The 22825-nt window shown below is 41.1% G+C and overlaps 1 protein-coding gene across 4 annotated transcripts; it reads left to right on the top strand.

The window, feature by feature from the left end:
* The first annotated feature begins 86 nt into the window (after nt 1-86).
* rbbp5 (retinoblastoma binding protein 5) lies at nt 87-19762 on the top strand. Of its 4 annotated transcripts, none has more exons than XM_034138981.1 (15): nt 87-222; nt 1151-1237; nt 1452-1477; nt 1632-1804; nt 1934-2074; nt 2860-3022; nt 3281-3390; nt 5550-5669; nt 6214-6367; nt 6508-6579; nt 6819-6936; nt 7264-7333; nt 7949-8181; nt 11164-11241; nt 19397-19762. In XM_034138981.1, exons 2-15 carry the CDS (start codon nt 1213-1215, stop codon nt 19447-19449), a joined length of 1536 nt encoding a protein of 511 aa, XP_033994872.1. In that variant the 5' UTR covers nt 87-222; nt 1151-1212; the 3' UTR covers nt 19450-19762. The 4 variants fall into 4 exon arrangements, with proteins under 4 accessions (XP_033994872.1, XP_033994870.1, XP_033994873.1 ...); XM_034138979.1 differs by having other exon boundaries at nt 11164-11388; XM_034138982.1 differs by lacking the exon at nt 1151-1237 and having other exon boundaries at nt 93-222.
* Nucleotides 19763-22825: the final 3063 nt, after the last annotated feature.

Here is a 22825-nt window from a genome sequence, read left to right as displayed (position 1 = left end):
ACAAATGTACAGTGATGGATGTTACGCTTGTAATAATGACATTTTGTTCAGGCATGTTTTACGACGCATTGTTTGGGGTCCTCACTGGAGGCTCGGCGCCAGTCTCTCCGTTACTAGCATCAGAAATAAATACGAGTGAACTTTATTAAAATATTCTGTGAAGTAAAGTATTGAAAGACATTGGGATCCTCTGTCGTCCAACAATGAATCTAGAGCTGCTTGGTAAATACCACTTTTTGTTTTTGTTTTAAATAGATCTCACATTTCTTTGATCGGTGTCGCTGTAATGCTACTTGTTATGGTTAGCATTGTACGTTAGCCTAGCATGCTAACATCAACCCAAAAGAGGCAAATAGAAATACATTTGTTAATATAATAAACCCGCTTAGGTGTGTTAAATATGTGTATAACGTATATCTTTTTAAACTATATGCATTGTAATACGTTTACATCAATGTAAACGCTGCTTTAAAAGATAGTAGCAGCTACATGTTGTTGCAAGCTAACATTAGCCTAGGTACATTGTCTCTTATTGTGTTTGAATTAAATGTTTCTTCATGTGATAGTAACAGACCGTTCCCTTACCTTGTAATCATAATAATTATATCTAATATTATTTTTTCCTCCACGGCTTCCAAGCTCTTACAGTTATTAGAATGATGAGGAAACAAACAATGCACAGCTGCTCCATCTGACAGGACGTTACCATTCAGAAAGAGTATACGCAGGGAGGGGAAACAATGTAAACAATCCATATTGAGATACAAACAGGAGAAATAAGTGCAAATTGCATAAATACATTTTGTTATTGAATCAAAGACCACATTTTACATACATGAATAACTACACTAAACAGAAAACGTCTTCAGCTTTAGTGTCTTTTGAGGAGAGGGTCAGTTTTGTATTCATTACTTTAACAAAGATTGATTAGCCAATATGAGCACAGTAACTGATTGCAGTGCTCTTGTTTTAAATGGCAAATAAGTGCACTTAAATATCTATTCAAAAAAATCCAACTCTTCCTCTTGTTCACACTCCTGTATGATCATTCTAAAGTTATGTTGTAAATTGGTTGTTTCACCGTTTAAAAAAAACTTTAATGCTAATATTGGGTACATTTTTTTTCTCTTGTAAATGTCCATCCATACAGTTCTTTCTTATTAATAACTGGCTCAGACTTTGGATAAAACTTGAAGAATTCTCTCTTTACTCATGGATAACTTCCTGCTTCTTTCTGGTGAATATGACATACTCATTACTTGATGCATATGTAATGAATATCTGTCTTTAATCCCATGCGTATGAAAGTGATCTCTGTTCTAATAAATACATCCTATTCCAAGGCTCTGCTGTAGCACACAGAATATGTGTGTTGTGTTTCTGAGCCAGCTGGCACTTCCTGGAGGACTGTTGCTCTGTTTTTTGAAATCCTTTTCTTTTTCCTTTCGTAGAATCCTTCGGGCAGAACTACCCGGAGGTAAGCCACCAGCAGCTCCTAATGTACACACTGCATGAGCTCAAAATAAATCCTGGTTATATTTGTGCAATAAAATCAATCAAAACAATAATACACATGGAACCCCTAGACTAATGCAAACACTATGGTTGTGTTTCATTGTGTGTGTTGTTAGGAGGCAGATGGCACCCTGGACTGCATCAGTATGGCCCTCACCTGCACCTTCAACCGCTGGGGAACCCTGCTGGCTGTGGGCTGCAACGACGGCCGCATCGTCATCTGGGACTTCCTCACACGGGGCATCGCCAAAATCATCAGCGCACACATCCACCCGGTCTGCTCTTTATGGTGAGACACATACACTCACACACACATCCACTCTCTACCTGCTTTGCCAGCTCCATCATGTACCCAAATGTTATGGGCCGTAATATTTGAATGAGGAACTAATTATGGTATTTGTCTGTGTGTGAGCAGCTGGAGTCGAGACGGCCACAAGCTGGTGAGTGCCTCCACAGACAACATCGTCTCGCAGTGGGACGTCCTGACTGGAGACTGTGACCAGAGGTTCCGCTTCCCCTCACCCATCCTCAAGCTGCAGTGCCACCCCAGAGACATGTGAGTGAGCCGACAGCATCTGAGTGACAGTGATGTAAATACATCGACATACCCCAGACTGTGAAGCAAAGTTATTTCGTTTTGTTAATTAAAAACTGATAAAGTAATATTAGTATAAATATCATTTTTGCATTTTAGAAGTTTAAGAAAGTCTTCTAAACTAAAAAGTTGGAATTTTATTTATTTATAATTTACAATCTTAAAGGTGGGGAAGGTAAGTTTGAGAAACCGGCTTGAGATCGCTAGAATTTGAAAATACACAGCCGGAAGAAATCTGCCACTTCCTTAGAGAGCCCCTCCTCCAACACACACGAATGCGCACATGACCAATGAGGGCACGAGATAAGTTTGTGCACAGATGGAAAGCTGACAGGCAGGCAGTCCATCCAGTTATTTTAGACGGGCCGGCTAAAATGATTGGTCGTACTTTTTACAGTACTACGGCTTCCACAGATGACATTTTTGTATGGATTTTTTGTCAAAGCACTTAAGATATTCATTGCTATCGGGATGTTAAGAGCATTCCATGGAATATAACAAAAAGTGTATCTCGAGCCGGTTTCTCAAACTTACCTACCCCACCTTTAACCTGCACAAAAATAAACTGTCATAATCTTTTACATATCCCAGACTGTGAAAACATCGAATTCCCTTAGTATTTAATTTACAGAATGTGAATTAAACTCAATTTATATTGTTATATTTGTCCTTTAAGGACATTTGAGCAACTTTTGCACAAGGGTTAATACACCTTGCTATAACAAGAATCTGTGTGTGTGTTTTAGGGACAAAGTGCTGGTGTGTCCCATGAAGTCAGCGCCGGTCCTGCTGACGCTCTCAGACTCCAAACACGTCGTCCTGCCAGTGGACGACGACTCAGACCTCAATGTAGTGGCTGCCTTCGACAGGCGGGGGCAGTACATCTACACAGGCAACGCCAAAGGAAAGGTCAGACAAACGTTATTTTGAATATTGAGAGAAAAAAGCTCAGTGCTTGAATAAGTACATGTAGAATCAAGCAGATATCAATGCAGGCCAGAGATTTCTCCTGAATTGTTATTCCGTTCTTCAGAATAAATAAATTAATCCCAACTTTATATATTTTTCTCCAATTAAATGTTTAACCATAAGCTGTTCCTTTGTTTTGTGAGTGCTGTCCAGTGGTTTTTGCTGGTTTCCTTCACCATCATGTCCCTGTTGTTGCAGATCCTGGTTTTGAAAACAACCAATCAGGAGCTGGTGGCTTCCTTCAGAGTTACGACAGGCACCAGCAACACCACCGCCATCAAATCCATTGAATTTGCACGCAAGGGCAGGTGAGAGGCAGCAGAAGGTCTTTCAGTGTGTCGAGCTGGCTGGATACACAAAATGTGGATTACACAGATTTGGTTCATAGTTACTGTTCTAAAATACATCTAAAACTAAAACAAAAAGGTTCAGGTTATATTATTATAAACTGAAAATAGAGGAATATGATATCCTTTCAGAACATTTAAGACTAAACTGAAACAATTAAAGATTCATAAAAATGATCGTATATTCTTTCAGTTTTTGTTTGTTTGCAATGAAATGTCCCGACCACAAAATCATAAACGATGGCCAATTGAACCTAGAAATAGTTTAGACTTGATATTCCAGGAGATGGGGCTGTGCTGTTGTTTCCCACATGCAGTCTAGTCTTATACAGTTACATAATATTGAAATAATGTACTTATTGTAGTAGATTAAATGCCATTTAACCAACTAGTTCAGGTGTTATGTTAATTGTAAAGACGAAGTTTAATCCCGAAATGTAAAGATTTAAACATGGCCACAGTTCTCCACAAATATTTGTTGTAAGAATATGTGGCTAAATACTCCTGAGACATTATACATGACCATAACAAAACCAAACTAAAATAAATACATAAAAAACATAACCTTCCTGTAAAAACACAACATAATAAAACTAGCAAACAGACTCTGAAAACACATAAAGCTAATACAAAATAAAAGACTCGGTGTATCTAATTCCACATTGATTTATGTACAGATTCATATAGCAGTATGTTCACGGGATACATAGGTAATAGCTAAGAATCTCTATAGAGTGGCGAAGTCCCTCCCACTTACTTCCGTGGTATGGGACCTTATTTCGAAAAAATTATGCATTGAAATCAATGGGGAGAGAAAACTTATCTTTCGATCCCGTTTGAATTGTGCCATGAGTTACACATATGATGTTTGTCAATCTTAAAAAATCATTTCCATGTCAAAAAAGTCACAGTTTGTCTTAAAACTGTTGAAATATAAGACTTTGAAAAATACGAAACTAGAAAGACTACAAATCCCAGAGTAAGTGATGTCACAATTGAGACACTACGATACACGTATAATACCGTATATATACGATCAGCGCCATATAGATAGAATCTATCTATATGGCGCTGGCTAAGATAAGATAACTTTGTGCCTGTGTGCTTAGTACCAGGTTGTTATTATACCAGCAATGGGTCTTGCTCGTTCTTTCGCTTCCCGTCTGATGAAAGAGGAGTGTGTGGATCAAGTTAGCTACCTAGCTAGTAGCTAGCACGTTAGTTAGCATTACAGCCTTGTCATTTTTATTAGCCTTAACATGAAGTAACATTAAGTAACCCAAAATGTTAAACAGTAAGAGTAGTAGTCATATTTCGTGAACCCTTTGAAGAGTACTGTCACCGGTGTGATCATTCTATAATACACCATTTAAGCCCGGGGGAGAAATGCTAACGCTAACGTTAGCATCGGCGATCTTCTCTACTTCATGCTATCTGCACAAATGGTTGACATTAAACATTAAAACGACCAGACAGTTCAGAGAGAATCAAAGGAAGGCAGGCAGGCAGCTTTGCATGACATTCTTCAGGACGTGTTTCATTGTGGTGATAGTGAGGGTCGTTGTGTTGACAAGACAGTAGTGACGGCCATCTTGGTGACGTGTGTTGTAATGTTGACCAGAGATGTAGTTCATTGAGCATTTCACACAAACAAATGTGTTACTTCACAGTTTTACGACACATTTCTTTTTTTTTTACTTGCAAAATTATCTTTTAAATTGACAAACATCATATGTGTAATTCGTGGCACAATTCAAACGGGATCGAAAGATAATCTTTCTCTCTCCATTGACTTCAATGCATAACTTTTCCGAAATAAGGTCCCATGGGGCTCAACCGGAAGGGGAGGGACTTCGCCACTCTATTAAAAAAATGCGCTGTTTCTTCCTGTCTTCTTCGCTGCTTTTGTGGCAGGAGTACAGCGCCACTTACAGGCCCGGCATATGTACTACAGCGTCTCCAGCGCTTTCGAGCGGTCTTGTGTGAACAGACACGTTTCTGGTGCCTATTGCGTGTGGACGGAAGACTTTTTTGATATCGATTTCGGTCCATTTGCGTTATCGTCCTTGTGTGGCTCCAGCCTTATTCTACATCTTATTTCGTTGTCCTGTTTTCTGCAGTTGCTTCCTCATAAACACAGCAGACCGGATCATCAGGGTGTATGACGGCAGGGAGATTCTGACCTGTGGCCGTGACGGAGAGCCTGAACCCATGCAGAAGCTGCAGGACCTGGTCAACAGGTAGGTCAACTTTTTATCCAGTTTCACAGGTATGTGTATAAAAATGCATGAACAAAAACATTTTTAAGCTCTTGCAAATATTCTGAATTTCACTGCATATAACAGGGTTCGTACAAAGTCTTCAACATGTAGAAAAGGCCTATTTTTTTATTTTGAAGGCTGTTATTTATTTTTAAAGTTAGGAATATACTTGAATCTCAATATATATCTTGAAACAAACGCTTAATTTCGACATCAATTGGTGTTACAATAACTGGTGTAAAAAACAAAAGTTTATTTATATAGCACATATCAACATAAGGCAATTCAAAGTGCTTTACAAAAAACGAAAATAGTTATTTTCTTGTAACAATATGCATCGATAGCTGTGGGTAGAAATTAATTCTGTAAACTTTAATTTTCCTAATTGCATTTATAGTAACAATTAAGATGTAATGATTTGTATTATTTTACCTTGAAATTGATTTAATTTAACTCGATAATCTTAGCGTGTTTTCCTCCGATCTATTTGCTTATGTACTCTATCTGTTTATTCTGCATTCAGGACTCCGTGGAAGCGTTGCTGTTTCTCCGGCGATGGCGAGTACATCGTGGCCGGTTCTGCCCGGCAGCACGCGCTCTACATCTGGGAGAAGAGCATCGGCAACCTGGTGAAGATCCTTCATGGAACCAGAGGAGAGCTGCTGCTGGATGTGGCGGTAAGGATCTCAAAAACTGGCTCACTGTTCGGAGATATAAACCTTGACAAACTATGTTTCCATGGAATTTTAATAACATTGTGACACAATGTTGTTTAAAATCTGACAATTTACCCATCTCACCTTTGACCTCTGTCCAGTGGCATCCTGTCCGTCCAATTATCGCTTCCATCTCCAGTGGAGTGGTGTCCATCTGGGCTCAGAACCAAGTGGTAAGTAGACAGTGACAGTAAAGGAAAATGAACATGGTCACAGATGGATTATTAAACAAGGACCATTCATAAAAAATCTGCAGTCGCATAACAATCAACAGACACTAAAACATGGCAATATTTCAGTGTCAATCTGTCATGTTTCTGATTTGGTTCCTATTCCATACTATGGTAAACATTTAAGCACCACTATTACAGTATTATGGTGTGATGGATGTGACTGATTGTTTTGTGTGCAGGAAAACTGGAGCGCTTTTGCTCCAGACTTTAAAGAGCTGGATGAGAATGTGGAGTACGAGGAGCGAGAGTCTGAATTCGACATTGAAGACGAAGATAAGAGTGAACCTGAGCAGACAGGTAAATCACACAAACACTAAACACTGGGTTGTAAGTATGCAGTGGACTTGCATCAAAAAATGAATGACTAAATGTTTAGTACAATTAAGTTTTGTATGGTGCCTTCCTGAAAACAGCAGTCACTTGATTATTCCCAATGTCACACACAATCTCAATATTTATATATTTAATTTTCCCCATTAAAAATGTGACCTGCCCCGGTTTGGCTGTCAGCTGCACTGGTCTTACTGATTTTACAGATTTTACTGGTCTTATTGGTTTTATTGGTCTTATTGGTTTTATTGGTCTTATTGGTTGGCCTCGGACATTAACTCCTTTGTGTTACAGGTGCAGATGCTGCGGAGGATGAAGAGGTGGATGTCACCACTGTCGACCCCATCGTTGCCTTTTGCAGCAGGTGAGAAACAGAAATACAGGTTCCTACGTCAGGGAGAACAATGTTTCCTCCCCTCATCTCATCCTCATTCTTACCTATCATGCAAAATCCACTTTTTCGTGTCTTTTATACATAAACATGTGTCCCCTCTGTGTAACGAGATTCTGAAAGTTTCAGGAAAAAAACCCATTGTGTTATTTTTAACCAAATATCTCTCAGAGGGGCGTGGTTCCTTATTTTCATCTAAAGTAACAGACAGAGAATCAGCACTTTTGAAACAGGGCTGAAACAGAGGGGATTATTGGATGTTACAATGCATGATCTGTTTGGTATTTGGAGCCAAACACTTCAGAGACATGTTTTGTATATATCTGAGACCTATAATATATTGATGAAAAACAGTATAATAGGGGACCTTTAAGTTTAAGTTGTATTACCACACAGTGAACATTTTCTGTTAGTAAAAAGTAGTTGTCAGACAAAGAAAGTGGAGTAAATATTACTTTCTCCCTTTCCCCTGTATTTTACTTGGAGAGAAATAATTTGGATACACTGAGATGTAGTGAAGTAGAAAGAGGCATTAGAATAAAATCTTGTGTTCAGATCTTCATGAGTTTGTGTGTTTGTGTGCTGCAGTGATGAGGAGCTGGAGGACTATAAGGCCCTGCTGTACCTGCCCATTGCTCCTGAGGTGGAGGACCCTGAGGAAAACCCCTTCGGCCCCCCGCCGGAGTCCGCGGCTCAGACCGGGGCCCCGGAGGAGGCGCTGGCTGCCGGCGACAAGAAGCAGCGACAGCCGTCATCTGAAGGCCCGGCCAAGAAGAAGGCGCGCACCACCACCATCGAACTGCAGGGGGTGCCCAGTGACGGTGAGAGAGTAAACACAACATGAGTAACAAGATACAACAACGGGGTCAGGTCTATATCAAGGAAATGAGCCGGGCGTTAAAGTTACATTTATTTGTGGAAAAACAGTGGAATGATTGTTCTATAAATCAGCGTATGATTTTCTTTTAGCTGACTCTTTTATCCAAAGCAACTTACCCCTAGTTTCCACCGGGTCCGTCTGTGTCGCGTTACGGCTGCGCCGCGGTTTTGGTCCGGCCTCCTCTAGCGTCATAACCCACCGGGCGCGTTCCAGAAGCATTTCAGAAGCGGAGCATCTTGCCTGCCGGCTCACAGTTTTTGTTGATTTGGGCATATTTCCTGGACAGGCTACTTTGTACAGACAAAGTTAATAATAACTGTAATATTCCAGTTATAAACGACATGAATCAAAGATGTGTTGCTGTATTTTAGTGGTAAAAAAATGCATTCATCATCATAATTATTCTATATATATATATAATTTACACAGTGCCTGTAAACCGGAGGAGAACGCTGGCAATTCTCCTCCTACTTGAAAGACTACGGAGGGATAGGGTCTGCAAAATTAGTTTGTGTGTGTGTGTGTGTGTATGTATATATATATATATATACATATGCTAGGCCAGTGGTTCTCAAACTTTTTTCAATAATGTACCCCCTTTGAAAAGAAAATTCAGCCAAGTACCCCCTGATCAGCTCAAAAACAATTTGTTAGGGAAGAAATGACTATATAAAGAGGTACAGTATAGCGCTGCACCATCGGTGTTTGATTTATTAAAACAACAACCTTGTAACTGAGAAACACTTAAATGCTACATTTCAAATGTTTACAATCCATCACTAAATTCATGGCAAGCCAATTTCAACATCATGCAATAACACTAAGACGACATTAGTTGCATTGAACTGATCTTTTTAACAAGTTGTACTTACAATATAGTGAGAAACATGGGCTTGTGCTTCACTGAGGATCTTTGTCATTCTGACAGGGAGGCAAACTGCAGTTATTATTACACTTCGCGTTTTGAAATATGTGTAACTGTTAATATAAAACCCACACTGCTCAAACTTCGTTATTTTCCTAAAATTGGTATATTTATTTATTTTGGAGCGTGGGGAATGAAGAGAGAAAAATATATGAGCAGTTTATGAGCACGGGATTTTGACCCCTCATATAAACATATGCATAATGCTGCGCTATACTTTGCGGCCACACGCCGTTGCCAAGCAACGCTTATTGTTTAGGTCCTTTGATAAGCAGGCAGTCATATAATTAACTAGAAGTAGCTAGATCTGATAGATTTGGACATAAACGCGAGTGAAGTATAACCGGACACGAGAGAGAGATCAGAGATCAGATCAGCTGCTGCTGACGGAGAACACGCAGCTCTTCCGGATCACAGCTCCCCCGCTGTGACGGACCGGTGAGCAGAGCAAAATACACTAAGAGTTATACCTAACACACTTACTGTAGCTAGTTTATCTACTCTGGAACTAGCTAAACTAGTTATAAATATATGTATTCTTTACTGTCACTTATGACAGGTTCAGCGAGCTGCACGAGACTGACCGGCTGTCAGGAGAGGGAGAGGAAAAGAGAGCACCCCGTTTATTTTTCCCATTTTATTATCCAGAATTACTGTAAACTTTTGAATAAAGTAGTTAATCTACTATTAGTAGTTTGTTTAAATGCATTACTTATGTTTTTTTTTCTTCATTAACATAAAATAAATCTCACGTACCCCCTGCAGTACTCCAACGTACCCCTAGGGGTCCGCGTACCCCCATTTGAGAACCACTGTGCTAGGCTATATATGCTCTGAACGTTCCACTTCCTGCCTGCCCGACATGAGCTTACGGCTGCGTCGCGTCAAAAATAGGATTCATCCTAATTTTAGAGGAGCCCTGCGCCGAGACGCTTCTGGGACGCTTCTGGGACGCTTCTGGGACGCTTCTGAGCCGTAACGCGCCGCGTGTGGTGGAATAGCACCCATTGACTAGAGTGGCCGCGATCTTTGCGAACGCTGCGGCGCAACCGTAACGCGGCCGTAACGCGGCCGTAACGCGGCCGTCACGCGGCCGTAACGCGGCCGTAACGCGACGCAGATGGACCTGGTGGAAATTAGGGGTTACACTTCAATAAGGCAGACATGTCTACAGGGGCATTTTGGAGTAATTATCTCCCCAAGAAAACTTCAACATGTTGACTCCAGAGGCTAGAAATCAATCCAGTGACTCTCTGATTGGTGGACGCCTATTTTTTCCTGAGCAACAGCCATGCCAAAGCTGCCCTAAATCAAGCTTCCCTAAATCAAACATTTGAGCTGTTAAATAAATAATTTGGTCATTAAGTTTTCAAACATGCTATCGCTGAATCCAGAGCTAATTTCGCTCTTCATTAATTTGACTGAGTCCAGACCGGTCTTGTATTTGTATTGGCATGGATGCGTGGTTTAAGGGAAACGCAAGTCTGATACTCTATTGGCCCATAGATCCTGGTATTTTTTTACTTTCTGATCTGTCAGTTCACTGCTTTGATACATAACGTAATATCTCAGCAGTTATTGGCCGAATCTGTCTGTTTTTGACAAGGTTAGGTTATTACTATGATAAGCTCATAGGTATACATCTATGGAACAAAAAAGTTCAAACGTAATGATTTTTAGATTTTTCAGTATATGCTGTCTGCCATCTTGGATTTTTCCACTGGCCACAAATGAAAAAATTGGAAACAGGTTGTTTTGTGTTCAGTGTGATCCTAGAAAGTAAAAAAACACAAGTTTCCAGATTCTATATGACTGACCTATACTATAAACAGGCATGCCCTCAGGCAGTGGTTAAATGCATGTTACACAGATACAGGAAATTGCTTCTCGGGGCGCCGTCTGAACTCTACAAAACGTATCCTCATTTTAAAATGTCTGTCTCTTGTCTTATTGTGAAAATCGGAACTTTGACCCCGAGTCTGTCCTCTCTCTCCTCAGAGGTGCACCCCCTGCTGGGAGTGAAGGGCGACGGCAAGTCCAAGAAGAAGACAGCAGGCCGGCCCAAAGGCTCCAAAGGTAAAGACAAAGACTTCCCCTTCAGGCCCAAGCCCCACAGGGGGGAGCGGCCCTCCTTCGCTGGGGAGGCCCTGGGCAGCTCAGGCCCAGGAGGAGGAGGAGGAGGAGGAGGGATGAAGGGCAGAGCAGAGGGGGGCCTGGCCTCAGGTAAGCACGCCACCGCCCCTACGGCTGCTCACCTGGCCTGACTGAAGCCTCACCAGCCCCGACTGTCTCCAAGGCAACCCTCCACCCCCCTTCCCTGTACTGCTTAAGGCCCTGACACACAAACCAGCGTCAAAGAACAGAGCAGGCTGTCGTGTCGCCCTCTGTGGCCCAAAAGTTCAACTTGAACACAAAGACTACAGCAAACAGCCAACCATCATGTCCGCTCTGTGCCGGTAGAGAGGAGATGACTCTCATTAACAGCAGGCGGCCGTAATCTGTATTAGTCTAGCCGTAGTTAACATACACATGTTAAAATAAAGAAGCGTTTGCTGAATTACTTTTTTACACCACTCTCACTGCCGTCTGTTTCTCTTCCCCTTCACTGATTCAACGGCCAATCAAAGTGATTTATTTTGCCTACGGCTAAATAAATATGTCCCGCTCAGAGTTTCCGTTAGAATTTTTTTTTGCCGGTGTTCGGGGTCCGTTACGCTTACCAATGACGTCACGCATTGGCTGTACGGCAACCCAAGAGGACATTTTACACGGCCAAATTCAGCAAAGAATATTAAAAAATAACAATCGACAGTGAATGTATGTTAGTGGAAAGTGAAGTGTTAATTAAGGAATGTTAATGAAGAACTGAAATGCATAAAATAGAAAGTTAATATGTAGCATATCCCTCCGAAATATGGTTGTAGACTTTACTGACGATTTAGAATTTATTGAAACTCCAGACTGAACGTAAGAGCTTGTGTCATTTTATTTATGAATATGGAATTATAACACTGGAGTTTGTTATTATTTACTATAACTTGATCATTCTATTTCAGTTTGTGGGCTACAGCCAGTTTATGGTAGAAGCACGTTAACAGCTTCATCCTCTGAACGTGTGTACTGTCTGTTCAAAAAACTGCAGGAACCCAGAACACAGACAAAACACATGACCCCCTTCACATCTATTGTAAATGTTAGGGGTCCCCGATATGACCACAGTAGCAGTGATGATACCTGTATTAAGCAGGTGAAACAGGAGCATGAGGACACGGTGTGCTATGTTTCCTTGCAGATCGCTTCTCTGGTTGTTTTATTGCACAACAAAATCATGTAAATAACCCAATTTGTGGCGGCAAAAGAATAGCGCAGCATTAAGCATTTGTTTACATGAGGGATCAAAATTTCCTCTTCAGGAGGATAAATCTCTTTCTCCACATTAAGGCCACATTTACACGGATACGATAACGAAAACGAACCTTAGTCGATATCAAAAAAGTCTTCCGTCCACACGGTATCGGCTAAAGAAACGTGTCCGTCCACACGAGACCGCTCGACCCGCTGGAGATGCTGTAGTACATATGCCGGGCCTGTAAGTGGCGCTGTACATCCGCCACAAAATACACCAAAAGCAGCGAAGAAGACCCCCCGAGCATGGTTGCCATGGTTGCCTGGTTGCCCTTCTGTTTATGCCCCGCGGTGTATTTAGCAACATGTAGTTCATGTAGTTCTCCATGTCCACTTGTTGCTGATGGTTGTGGTAGAGGAGCAGTAGATTTTGCACTAACATCTGTAGCATGGTCAGTAGCAGTAGCATTAGCAGTAGCTACTGACAGTAGCTACTGACCATGCTACAGCAGTGAGCAGCAGAGGTTTTGGCGAAAACACATCAGCAATGACGTGGGGGTGAGCGGGAGAGGCGGGGCTATGGCGTTGTCGTTATCAGGAAATTATCGTATAGGACGCACACACGGAGCCGTTAGGCCCCCCAGAGCGTTTCGTCCGCAGATCGACCCACCTTGGGACCCGTTACCATTTGAGGGCTCCGTTTCCGCGGTTCCGTTACAGCCTCGTGTGAACGAACCGTCCATACGATAGAGAACTGTAGCGGATACAACCCGTTTCGTCTCCTTGTAAACGTGGCCTAAATGTCAGACATTAGAAAGGAAGTGACTGTGCATGTAGCGTATTGACTCTTCTTGTCTGTCACATAAGTGGCGCAACTGATGCGGTATTGCGCTAAGGGGAAATTATTTTGACCGGACATTTTGACCGGAGAGATTTAGATTTGCCGGTCTTCAGCATATTTTACTGGTCATAGTCCGGTAATTACCGGGTAACGGAAACTCTGATCCCGCTCCTGACATCCTTGGATTGATCCTACTCAACAGATTCGACATGCTTAAAAGTGGCGGCGGAGGATTAAGCGAAGGATGTCAGGAGATGGAGGCTGCACAAAAACATGGCCAACCTAAAAGTTGTAAAACATGCTATAAGAACAACGAGTAAGACCACATTGACATCTTGAGCAACGGCCAATAATCAGCTTGGTGTGTCAGGGCCTTTACACCCAACACCTCCCCCTCCCCCCCACCACCAGAGCTCGTTGACAGAGTGCCACATATTGTAAAGCCACATTCTGGAGTTAAACACAGAATCAGATTAAATCTGGTGCAGTCTAAATAGATGAATGGATCACAAATGTTTTTAGGTGACATAGTTAACCAAGAAATTATGAGAATATGAGTTACTTGTCTTTAACTGGAGTTAAAGACAAGAAACTCAATAAAATAGATTTTTGATACTTGCAGTCCACTATCATTTATTTATAGAGTCTGATTCATTGTGGTAAAGTAATAATTAATACGAATATTCTTTATCTTTATTTGAGATAGACATCCTGCAGTAGCTGGTTTAAGATATAGAAAATATGCTCTGTTGAAAGCACATTCCCAGCCTTCAAGTTGTATAATTACAGTGATAAAAACCGGGCCAGCCTTTCCACTGCAGATGTTTCATGCTCAAATTATAGCTTAGAGTTCTATAAGTTTTATGGCTAAATACTCTTTTGCAATGGATGAGCATTAGAGTGCAAACTGTACACAGACACTCCACAGGCTTCTTAAGAAGTGCTAATCAGGATTTACTAAAATTATACTAAAATGAAGATATAATGTAATCAGACAAGTAGAAAAATATTTAGCAGAAACACATTATGCTTCTCTTAGCTGAATATTTCATCCAATCTTCAACTAATAGTATATATAACATTTATAGATGACCCATAACGAAATGAATGAGTTAGTTTTCTTAAGCCACGTTTACACGGAGACGAAAAACGAACCGATGTCGATATCACACAGAATCGGCTCAAGAAACGTGTCCGTCCACACGAGACCGCTCGACCCGCTGGAGACGCTGTAGTGCATATGCCGGGCCTGTAAGTGGCGCTGTACTTCCGCCGCAAAATACACCGAAAGCAGCAAAGAAGACCCCCCGAGCATGGTTGCCATGGTTGCCTGGTTGCCCTTCTGTTTATTCTCCGCGGTGGATTTAGCAACATGTAGTTCATGTAGTTCTCCATGTCCACTTGTTGCTGATGGTTGTGGTAGAGGAGCTGTAGATTTTTTTGTAGAGCGTTTCGTCCGCAGATCTACCCACCTTGGGAGCCGTTATCGTTTGAGGGCTCCGTTTCCGCGGTTCCGTTACGGCCTTGTGTGGACGAACCGTCCATACGATAGAGAACTGTAGCGGATACAAACCCGTTTCGTCTCTGTGTAAACGTGCCTTAGCATGGATGTATAATAAGAACTGGATACAGCGTGGGAGGCGGGGCCTCGTTCATTCCTATGAGAGTTGCTCATTGGCGCATGAAGACAAAATGGCCCAACTTTTGAGAGAGCGAAACGTCACGAAAGTATTCATATAATCATATAATCCGTTCTTATTGTGCATCCATGGGTAAAGGTAAAACTCATGTAGTACTGAACACGTCACATAAACGTGCCGGGCTGCGCAGTCCCGTGAGTTAGATCCGCGTTCATAATGCCAAGGAAAATAACTCTCAGAATAACGTTATTAGCACATTTTACAACTTGAGGACCGAATGTTTTTAATAAGGGCTATACAAATGTTCATACTGGGTAGTTTATTTAGTTTAAAAAAAATTATCCAACGATTTACAGACGTCTCTTTCCCAATGTAAGTCAATGGGAAAAAGTGTTTCCGGGCCCAGCGACTGATACGGAAGTGTAGTACCGCCGTTTGGCCACAACGACTATTTTCCTCAGAGTCCGGCGCACTTCCTGGGGGCTTGGGCCTTAGTCAGTTACTTTTGAAGGCGCGGCCTGATGTCCTTATGGGCCGTAGCCAAGCCCCCAGGAAGTGCGCCGGACTCAGATGAAAATATTCGTGCTGGCCAAACGGCGGTACTACACTTCCTTTTGGTTGCCAGGCCCGGAAACACTTTTTCCCATTGACTTACATGGGGAAAGAGTGGTCTGTAAATCGTTGGATAATTTTTTTTAAACTAAATAAACTACCCAGTATGAACACTTGTATAGCCCTTATTAAAAACATTCGTTCCTCAAGTTGTAAAAATGTGCTAATAACGTTATTCTGAGAGTTATTTCCCTCTGCATTATGAACGCGCATCTAACCCATGGGACCGCGCTGCCCGGCACGTTCATGTTACGTGTTCAGCACTACATGCGTTTATCTTTACCCATGGATGCACAATAAGAACGGACCCATATCGCCTTACTGCCAGCCCACGGAGCTGTAATAATGGATATATTGCACATGTTTTCTGTAATTCATCATTTGTAAAATATTATACTACATGGGCTGTATGATTAAATCTTGTACCGTAAATGTTGTATTAAATAAAGTTAATATTACCGACGTAGATTAACGTCCCTGTAGCTTCTTATTGCACTAAGAAGCTTATTGCACTGTATATATATATATACACATATATATATATATATATATATATATATACACATATATATATATATATATATATATATAATATATATATATATAATATATATATATATAGTAATATATATCTAATATAGAGAGATATATATATATATATATCTATATAGATATATATATATATATATATATATATATAATATATTATATATATATATATATATATATATATATATATATAATATATATATATCTATATATATATACACACAGTGCAATAATTCTTTCATGCTAAATGAAGCTCTGTTGCTTGGATATCACTAGATACTGTTACAGCGTAATATAAAAGTACATAACGATTGATGTGTAAATTAGCATAATTACTAGCTAACTGCTAGCTGCTAACTGCCGCCTCGTTAATATCAAATCTATCATAACAAACCATTACCATGCTGTCATGAACGTGCGGTGCTGTTACGTGTACGCAAATTGACGTGCTTGATGTGAACGAGCATTTTGGGGGGCATGGTTAAAGTTGCGCATGCGCTATGAGCGCACATACGGGTACTTCTCAGGCATGCCGGGTAATCTGTGACGTTTCGCTCTCTCAAAGTTGGGCCATTTTATCATCATGCGCGAATGAGCAACTCTCATAGGAATGAATGAGGCCCCGCCTCCCACGCTGTATCCAGTTCTTATTATACATCCATGGCCGTAGCTCTTTAATGTTAAATTCGACTTCAGACAATGAGCCTCATTGCAAAGGTGTGTAACATCTCATTTCTATCCACATGGGGCGCTACAGTTACATTAAAACCTAATATTTCTACAATTCTTTTGACTTTAAAGAGGCCCTATTATGTTGTTTGGGGTTTCCCCTTTACTGTATTGTTTTATAGTTTTTTGTTCATCTAAATCAGTGCTTCTCAAAGTGTGGTCCGAGAGCGCCCCCTAGTGGTCCATGAGTATATTGGTAACATTTCACATTTGAAATAAATAAATACATTTAAGTTTTCCGCACTCTCGCAGGAATATCTCCGCAATGGAGCGAGCTTAAGTTTCTTTTGATTGCATGATATAGCCCAGCGCAACACCTTCGTCACACATGTTGCCACCTGTTTGTACCATTTTCAGGCGATTTGTAATCTGTTCTAGAAAAGCGATGTGTTTTTGGATATTTGTGGAGTTAGGTGGTCCGCGAGTGTTTTTTTATTGGTTAAGTGGTCCTTGGTATGAAAAAGTCTGAGAAACACTGATCTAAATGGTCTGCAAAGGCTAAAATCCATGTGTTGCACCTCTATTGGATAGAATGCCAACACATTTAACATGATAGGCTAAGGGGTGGGACATCTCTAAGCTGTAGACCAATCACAACAGAGCCGGCCAGCTAACCAATCAGAGCAGACTGGGCTCTGGTTTCAGACAGAGAGTGAAAAGAGGTGCTGCAGCACAGGCCGTATGAGAAAAATAAGAAATGTTTCAACATTAAAGTAAACATGTCACAGCAGAGGCACCAAATACAAATATGAACCTGAAAATTAGAACAATAGGGCCCTTTAATACAATTACATCTTAAAAACAAGTTCTCCACGAACAGAACTCTAAATTAGGATTGCTAAATTTTAGAATAACATAAGATCAAATCAATATTTAAATCAAACTGAGGAAGGTCCAACTAAATGATTAGTTGAAAACCCCTTGTCATGATATCAGCACTGTTCAACTCAGGTAATTCATAAGAGAACTAACAACTCTAATTTTTGAAGACTTTCTCTGCCAGTTTTCCACTTATAGGCTGAACAGCTGTATGATTAGAACATGCTGTTTCTCCTGCTAGATTAATCTACAGTGACTCCTCTTGTACCTTCAGAGATCCTTCCAGACTGTGGCTTTATGACCGTATAACCTCTGCTAACCTCAGCCGCATTCTGACTAATAATTCATCATTAAACTTTGGTGAAGTTGGACTGTAGTGGCAGGTGGGTGTTGACGTGGCTAAAGCTGCGGCTTGTTGGGGTACATCTACTTCCTGCTTGGCCTTTGACCCTCCTGCTCCCACCTCGCTCCCCGGGCTTGTCATGTGACATCGACGTGTGTCTATAGCAGCGCTGCTCAGGTCTTTCCTGTTTCTGTGTGTGTGTCAGAGATGTGAGGCAACAGTTTTACTTGAAACTTTCATCAAAAAATCTGGTTTCCAACCGCTATATAAAATAATACCATATCACATCCATATTGAGCACACTTGTGTTTCTCAGTATCCAATGAAGAAATACATATAAATCAATTATATTATTATATTTAATAATCACAAATTAGATTTTATTTCCTCTAAAATTAGTCTTTCATTTTTTATGTAACCCCTTACTGAGAAATTTAAACAAGCAAAAAAACTATGAAACCTAATCTTATGATTAGATTATATAAGAAATAGTTCAATTTTCTTTTAAATCAGATTATTTTTTTAAATGTAAAAAAGGAAAGATCTAGGGTGAGTTTAGTGTTGGATCTCTTCACTGTGTTTCTTCACTGTGTCTCAGGTTGCCAGATCAGTGAGCACAGGTTTTGTGCTGCGTGCAAATCGTCAAAATAACGTCCTATGTATTTTCCTAAGCACTTTTTCTTGACCTCAATAAAAAACATAAGGTCAAGAAGAATTCAAAAGGACTTAGTTATAACACTATGGCAGATGTTTTTTATTTTCCTTCACTCAAATGATCCTTTTACTCTTCTCTAACTTATCTGCCTTTCTTTCTTTCACTGTTATTCTGTTATCGATAAAACAACTCTTCCTTCACAGATATTTCACATTGAAAGCATTCAACTGCAGGAATTGTTAAGTTATATTTATATATATATACGATACGATAATACTTTATTGGTCAGATCAAGTCTGAAATTTGACTTGCATCACAGCAGCTCCATGTGTAACATCAACATAGACAAATGTCAAGACACAATACATGAAAAACAAACAACAAACATTTAACTGATGCAAACAGAATTAGTTTAAAAAGATGTTTCAGCCGAGTGTTAAGTATGACATTCATCTGTTATTGTACTAATGGAATGAAACATTTTGGTTAATTTATTTATTAGGCTACAACAAATTCCTCCCTTCTTCCGACATTTCTAACTGGCCTTTATTTTCGGTATATGGCTAATAATTTGAATATATTTGATCATTATTTGTATTTTCTTTTAGAGTTCACAGTTGGACAGCTAAGTAGAATATTGTGTAAACAGTGTCTTATTGTCATGTTTGTCTGTCTGACGGTATTTTTTCCTTCTGCAGGGAGTCTGCTCTCACAGTCGTACAAACAACACGATATTGGAGGGATGGACTGATCACTGTTAGTGAAGCAGCCACCAACAGACTCAAACAAAGAGACAAAGCCTGATGTCATAAAACAGACTGTGAGCGAGCAGTTTGACATGCAGACTGTTTTCGCTCCAAACCAGGGCTCACTTCACAGAAAAACTCCTGAGCCCAGATCTCTTGACAGGAGCCGACAAAGAGAGCGTGAAGCAGTGGAGTCACAGTGAAATGTCCTCTGTCTATGTAGGGTTCATCATGTATAGATCACGTGCGTCCTGATAGTGTGTGTGTCATCTTTCTTGTTGTTTTTATACGTATTAAAACATTTTGATTTGTAAATAATTTGCTGCGGTGTGGTTCTCTGTGCAAGCCTTAACCCAGCTGTAGAGCCTGACAGATTTCAGAGAGCTGGACAAATATTTGCAAAACATATTCAAAGGGATCTTAAACCAAAAAAACACAAACACTTGTGTTACAGGTAAGATATGCATTTTTGATTTTGGGGTGAACTGTCCCTAGTAAATGTTTGCAATTTAGACAAGTGGAGCTTGTTTTTACTATTCTTTATGCTGTTAGGAAGTTCTGTGTTCAACAATGCATCATATGTTATAAGCTCATCATATGTTTAGTATGAAAGTCTTAACAATAGCTTTCAAAGCTGACAAATAAATGTAGATACTACATTAAAAACTGCTGAACTTTAAAGTAAAGTGGAGTACATGTAAAAGTAGCATATAATAATGGAGTAAAGTACATGTAGGAGACCTTGAACTTTTACTTAGGAAGGTTAAAGTATTTGGGAAATACATCTAGCTTAGTCTACTTATTTTACGCCAATACTTACAGGTGGTTTGAGAAATTAAGCTTTTTCTCAAAATATAGTTTCTATACAATAACAGATATACACTAAATTGTCATTTTCGTGGTTGCTGGGTGAGAAATTCTTCTGTGATTAAAATACCATCATCATTACTCATATGATCTACTGTACGTTTCCACTTCTGGATCCTCTTACGGCATGCCTGTCATATTTTCCAACTGTCAACACTGACCAATCACAGTGGAGTAGGCGGGGCTTCAGTGAACTACTATAACAGGGAGTGAGAAACCAGCTTGAGTAAGATTGTGGGTGTTTCTCAATCTCGAGTACGCTTGCTTGGTAGCACATGTCTTCCGAGCGTCTTGCTTCAGAAGCGAGGCAAGAATACTTCCTGGCATTCGGAAAACTTTGGGTGTTTCTCAATCGCGAGTAAAGCTGCTTCAGAGCCACTATTTCAAGCATACTACGTCATCGAGTGCCGCCGAAGTACTGTTCCAATCTCCAGCATACTTGGAAATCTACCGAGCCCGGCGTACTCCGTTTGGAGAAATATCGAGTCTGCACATGAGTAGACTTCGCGGTCTTAAAATCCCCACAATGCTTTGCGCACGGACCAATTTCCCCAAATCTGTGGCGGAAGATGTAAGGCGGGGCCTCTCATATGACGCACACCTGCACACTTGCTAGCGTGTTCCACACTTCGTTTTCCGAATGGCAGGAAGTATTCTTGACTCGCTTCTGAAGCAAGATGCTCGGCAGACATGTGCTACCAAGCAAGCGTACTCGCGATTGAGAAACACCCAAAGAGTGGAACAGGCTAGCAAGTGTGCAGGTGTGCATCACATGAGAAGCCCCGCCTTATGGTGCGTTCACACCGGACGCAATGCGATGTTTGGGGGCGGCGCGATTACATGTAAAGTCAATGCAGAGACGCGGACAGACGCGAATTCGCTCCGACGGCGCGCATGAAGCGGTGGACGCGGCGCGAATCACGCAATTGAGGCAATTGAACGGTGCCGCGTCAAATTCACGTGACGCGTTCTCGCGGAAGCCAATCAGCGGTGAGGATCTCAGCCTGCCGTCACTGACGTTCAACCAGAAAACATCAGCCGTTAGCTGTTAGCAGTTAGCACACAGAGCTCACAGCTCCTCATATCTGTTCAGAAACTGGACAAAAGTTAAAGGGGACCTATTATGCAAAATGCACTTTTGTACGTCTTTTATACATGAATATGTGTCCCCGGTGTTCCAGGGAACTCACCAAGTGTCAGAAAACACAACCCTCTCTATTTTCCTCCATACCCAAATCTCTAAAAAAGGGGCTGCAACGGATCTGATAAAAACTGATCCAGATTTGAACACTGTCCTGACATCAGGACGGTGGTGCTACGGCTATTGGGCCAACTCTCCACCTATCAGGGGAATGTGGGGTTGGGCCACGGCCGGCCATTGCCGCTCGAAAGCGCTGGAGACGCTGTAGTACATATGCCAGGCCTGTAAGTGGCGCTGTAGTCTGCCACAAAAGCAGCGAAGAAGACTTCCCGCGCATGGTTACCATGGTTACCATGGTTACCCTTCTGTTTATTCTCCGCTGTGGCTTTTTTTCTCCCTCCACGAGGCAAGCGTTTGCTCCTGCTGCTTTAATTCAATGCAATCCCTCCCCGTCGAGGCAAGCACTGTAATTCTCTCCGGTTAGTCCACCAGCAGATGACAAACACCCACCTCTCCGCCTCTTCCAAGGAACGAGGGGACCGTGCGGCAGAGTTTCAGTTAGGTTTTCTTTCGCCGGTCAAGATGTCCGTTAAAGTTTAAATTTTCCGGACAAAATTTGAAAAGTGCTGGTCAAAGGTCTTCTTTGTTATTTATTGAGCTTTAAAACAAATGAATAACGACTCTATATAATAATAGGCTATAATAAAACACGGAGGACGGAGATCTATTTTTCTCCCCCTCTTCTGACTTGATCAGAGCGGCTCCCCTCTCCTCAGTGGCGGCGCCAGAGCATTTTTGTTGGGTAATCTATGGTAGGGCTAACCCATACAGTGGTGGTGCTCAAGTCAGTATTTGCAATGTAATTACATACACGCTATATCGCCCCCCTTGACAGTGAAACGCCACGCGTGAGGTTTAGATTATTTCCCTGTCTCAATCAAAATGGAACTGTATGAAATAAAACGGCACATTTGTCTTGTTGTAAATAAAAAGGGATCACTGTGAACGTGATGTATGATAGTACACGTTGAAGATCCAATGGGGATACTGAATGGCGGTTTCGATTGATCTCAATCAGTAAGGCATGACGCAGACCCAACGTTTCGTTGCTCTGATTGGCTGTAGGTCTATTCAAATTGCATTCGGAGGCATTTTGATCTGACCGCGGCCGCGCTGATATTATAACGCCAGAGAATTTCCACACCTTTAGTGTATAAAACTCCCCCACTACTTAGACTATTCCTTGCACCCCTCTTATAGCATAAGCCCGAATGGTCTCAACCATATTGCATCAGTAACGTGCACTTGTTGTTACAGCAGGATCAGTTTGTGTGCTGTGGACACGACCCGTATATTTTCGCAATCCGTGTTCT

Source organism: Trematomus bernacchii, unplaced genomic scaffold (genome assembly GCF_902827165.1).
Source record: "Trematomus bernacchii unplaced genomic scaffold, fTreBer1.1, whole genome shotgun sequence".
NCBI lineage: Eukaryota > Metazoa > Chordata > Actinopteri > Perciformes > Nototheniidae > Trematomus > Trematomus bernacchii.
This window is presented reverse-complemented; position numbering and strand designations above follow the sequence as displayed.

Bases quoted from the DNA above. Each gene is read 5' to 3' on its own strand.
- rbbp5 (XM_034138979.1), top strand. From the start codon at position 1,213: ATGGATAACTTCCTGCTTCTTTCTG. The intron at 1,238-1,451 runs GTGAATATGACA...TTCCTTTCGTAG, and splicing joins TAACTTCCTGCTTCTTTCTG to AATCCTTCGGGCAGAACTAC. The intron at 11,389-19,396 runs GTAAGCACGCCA...TTCCTTCTGCAG, and splicing joins AGAGGGGGGCCTGGCCTCAG to GGAGTCTGCTCTCACAGTCG.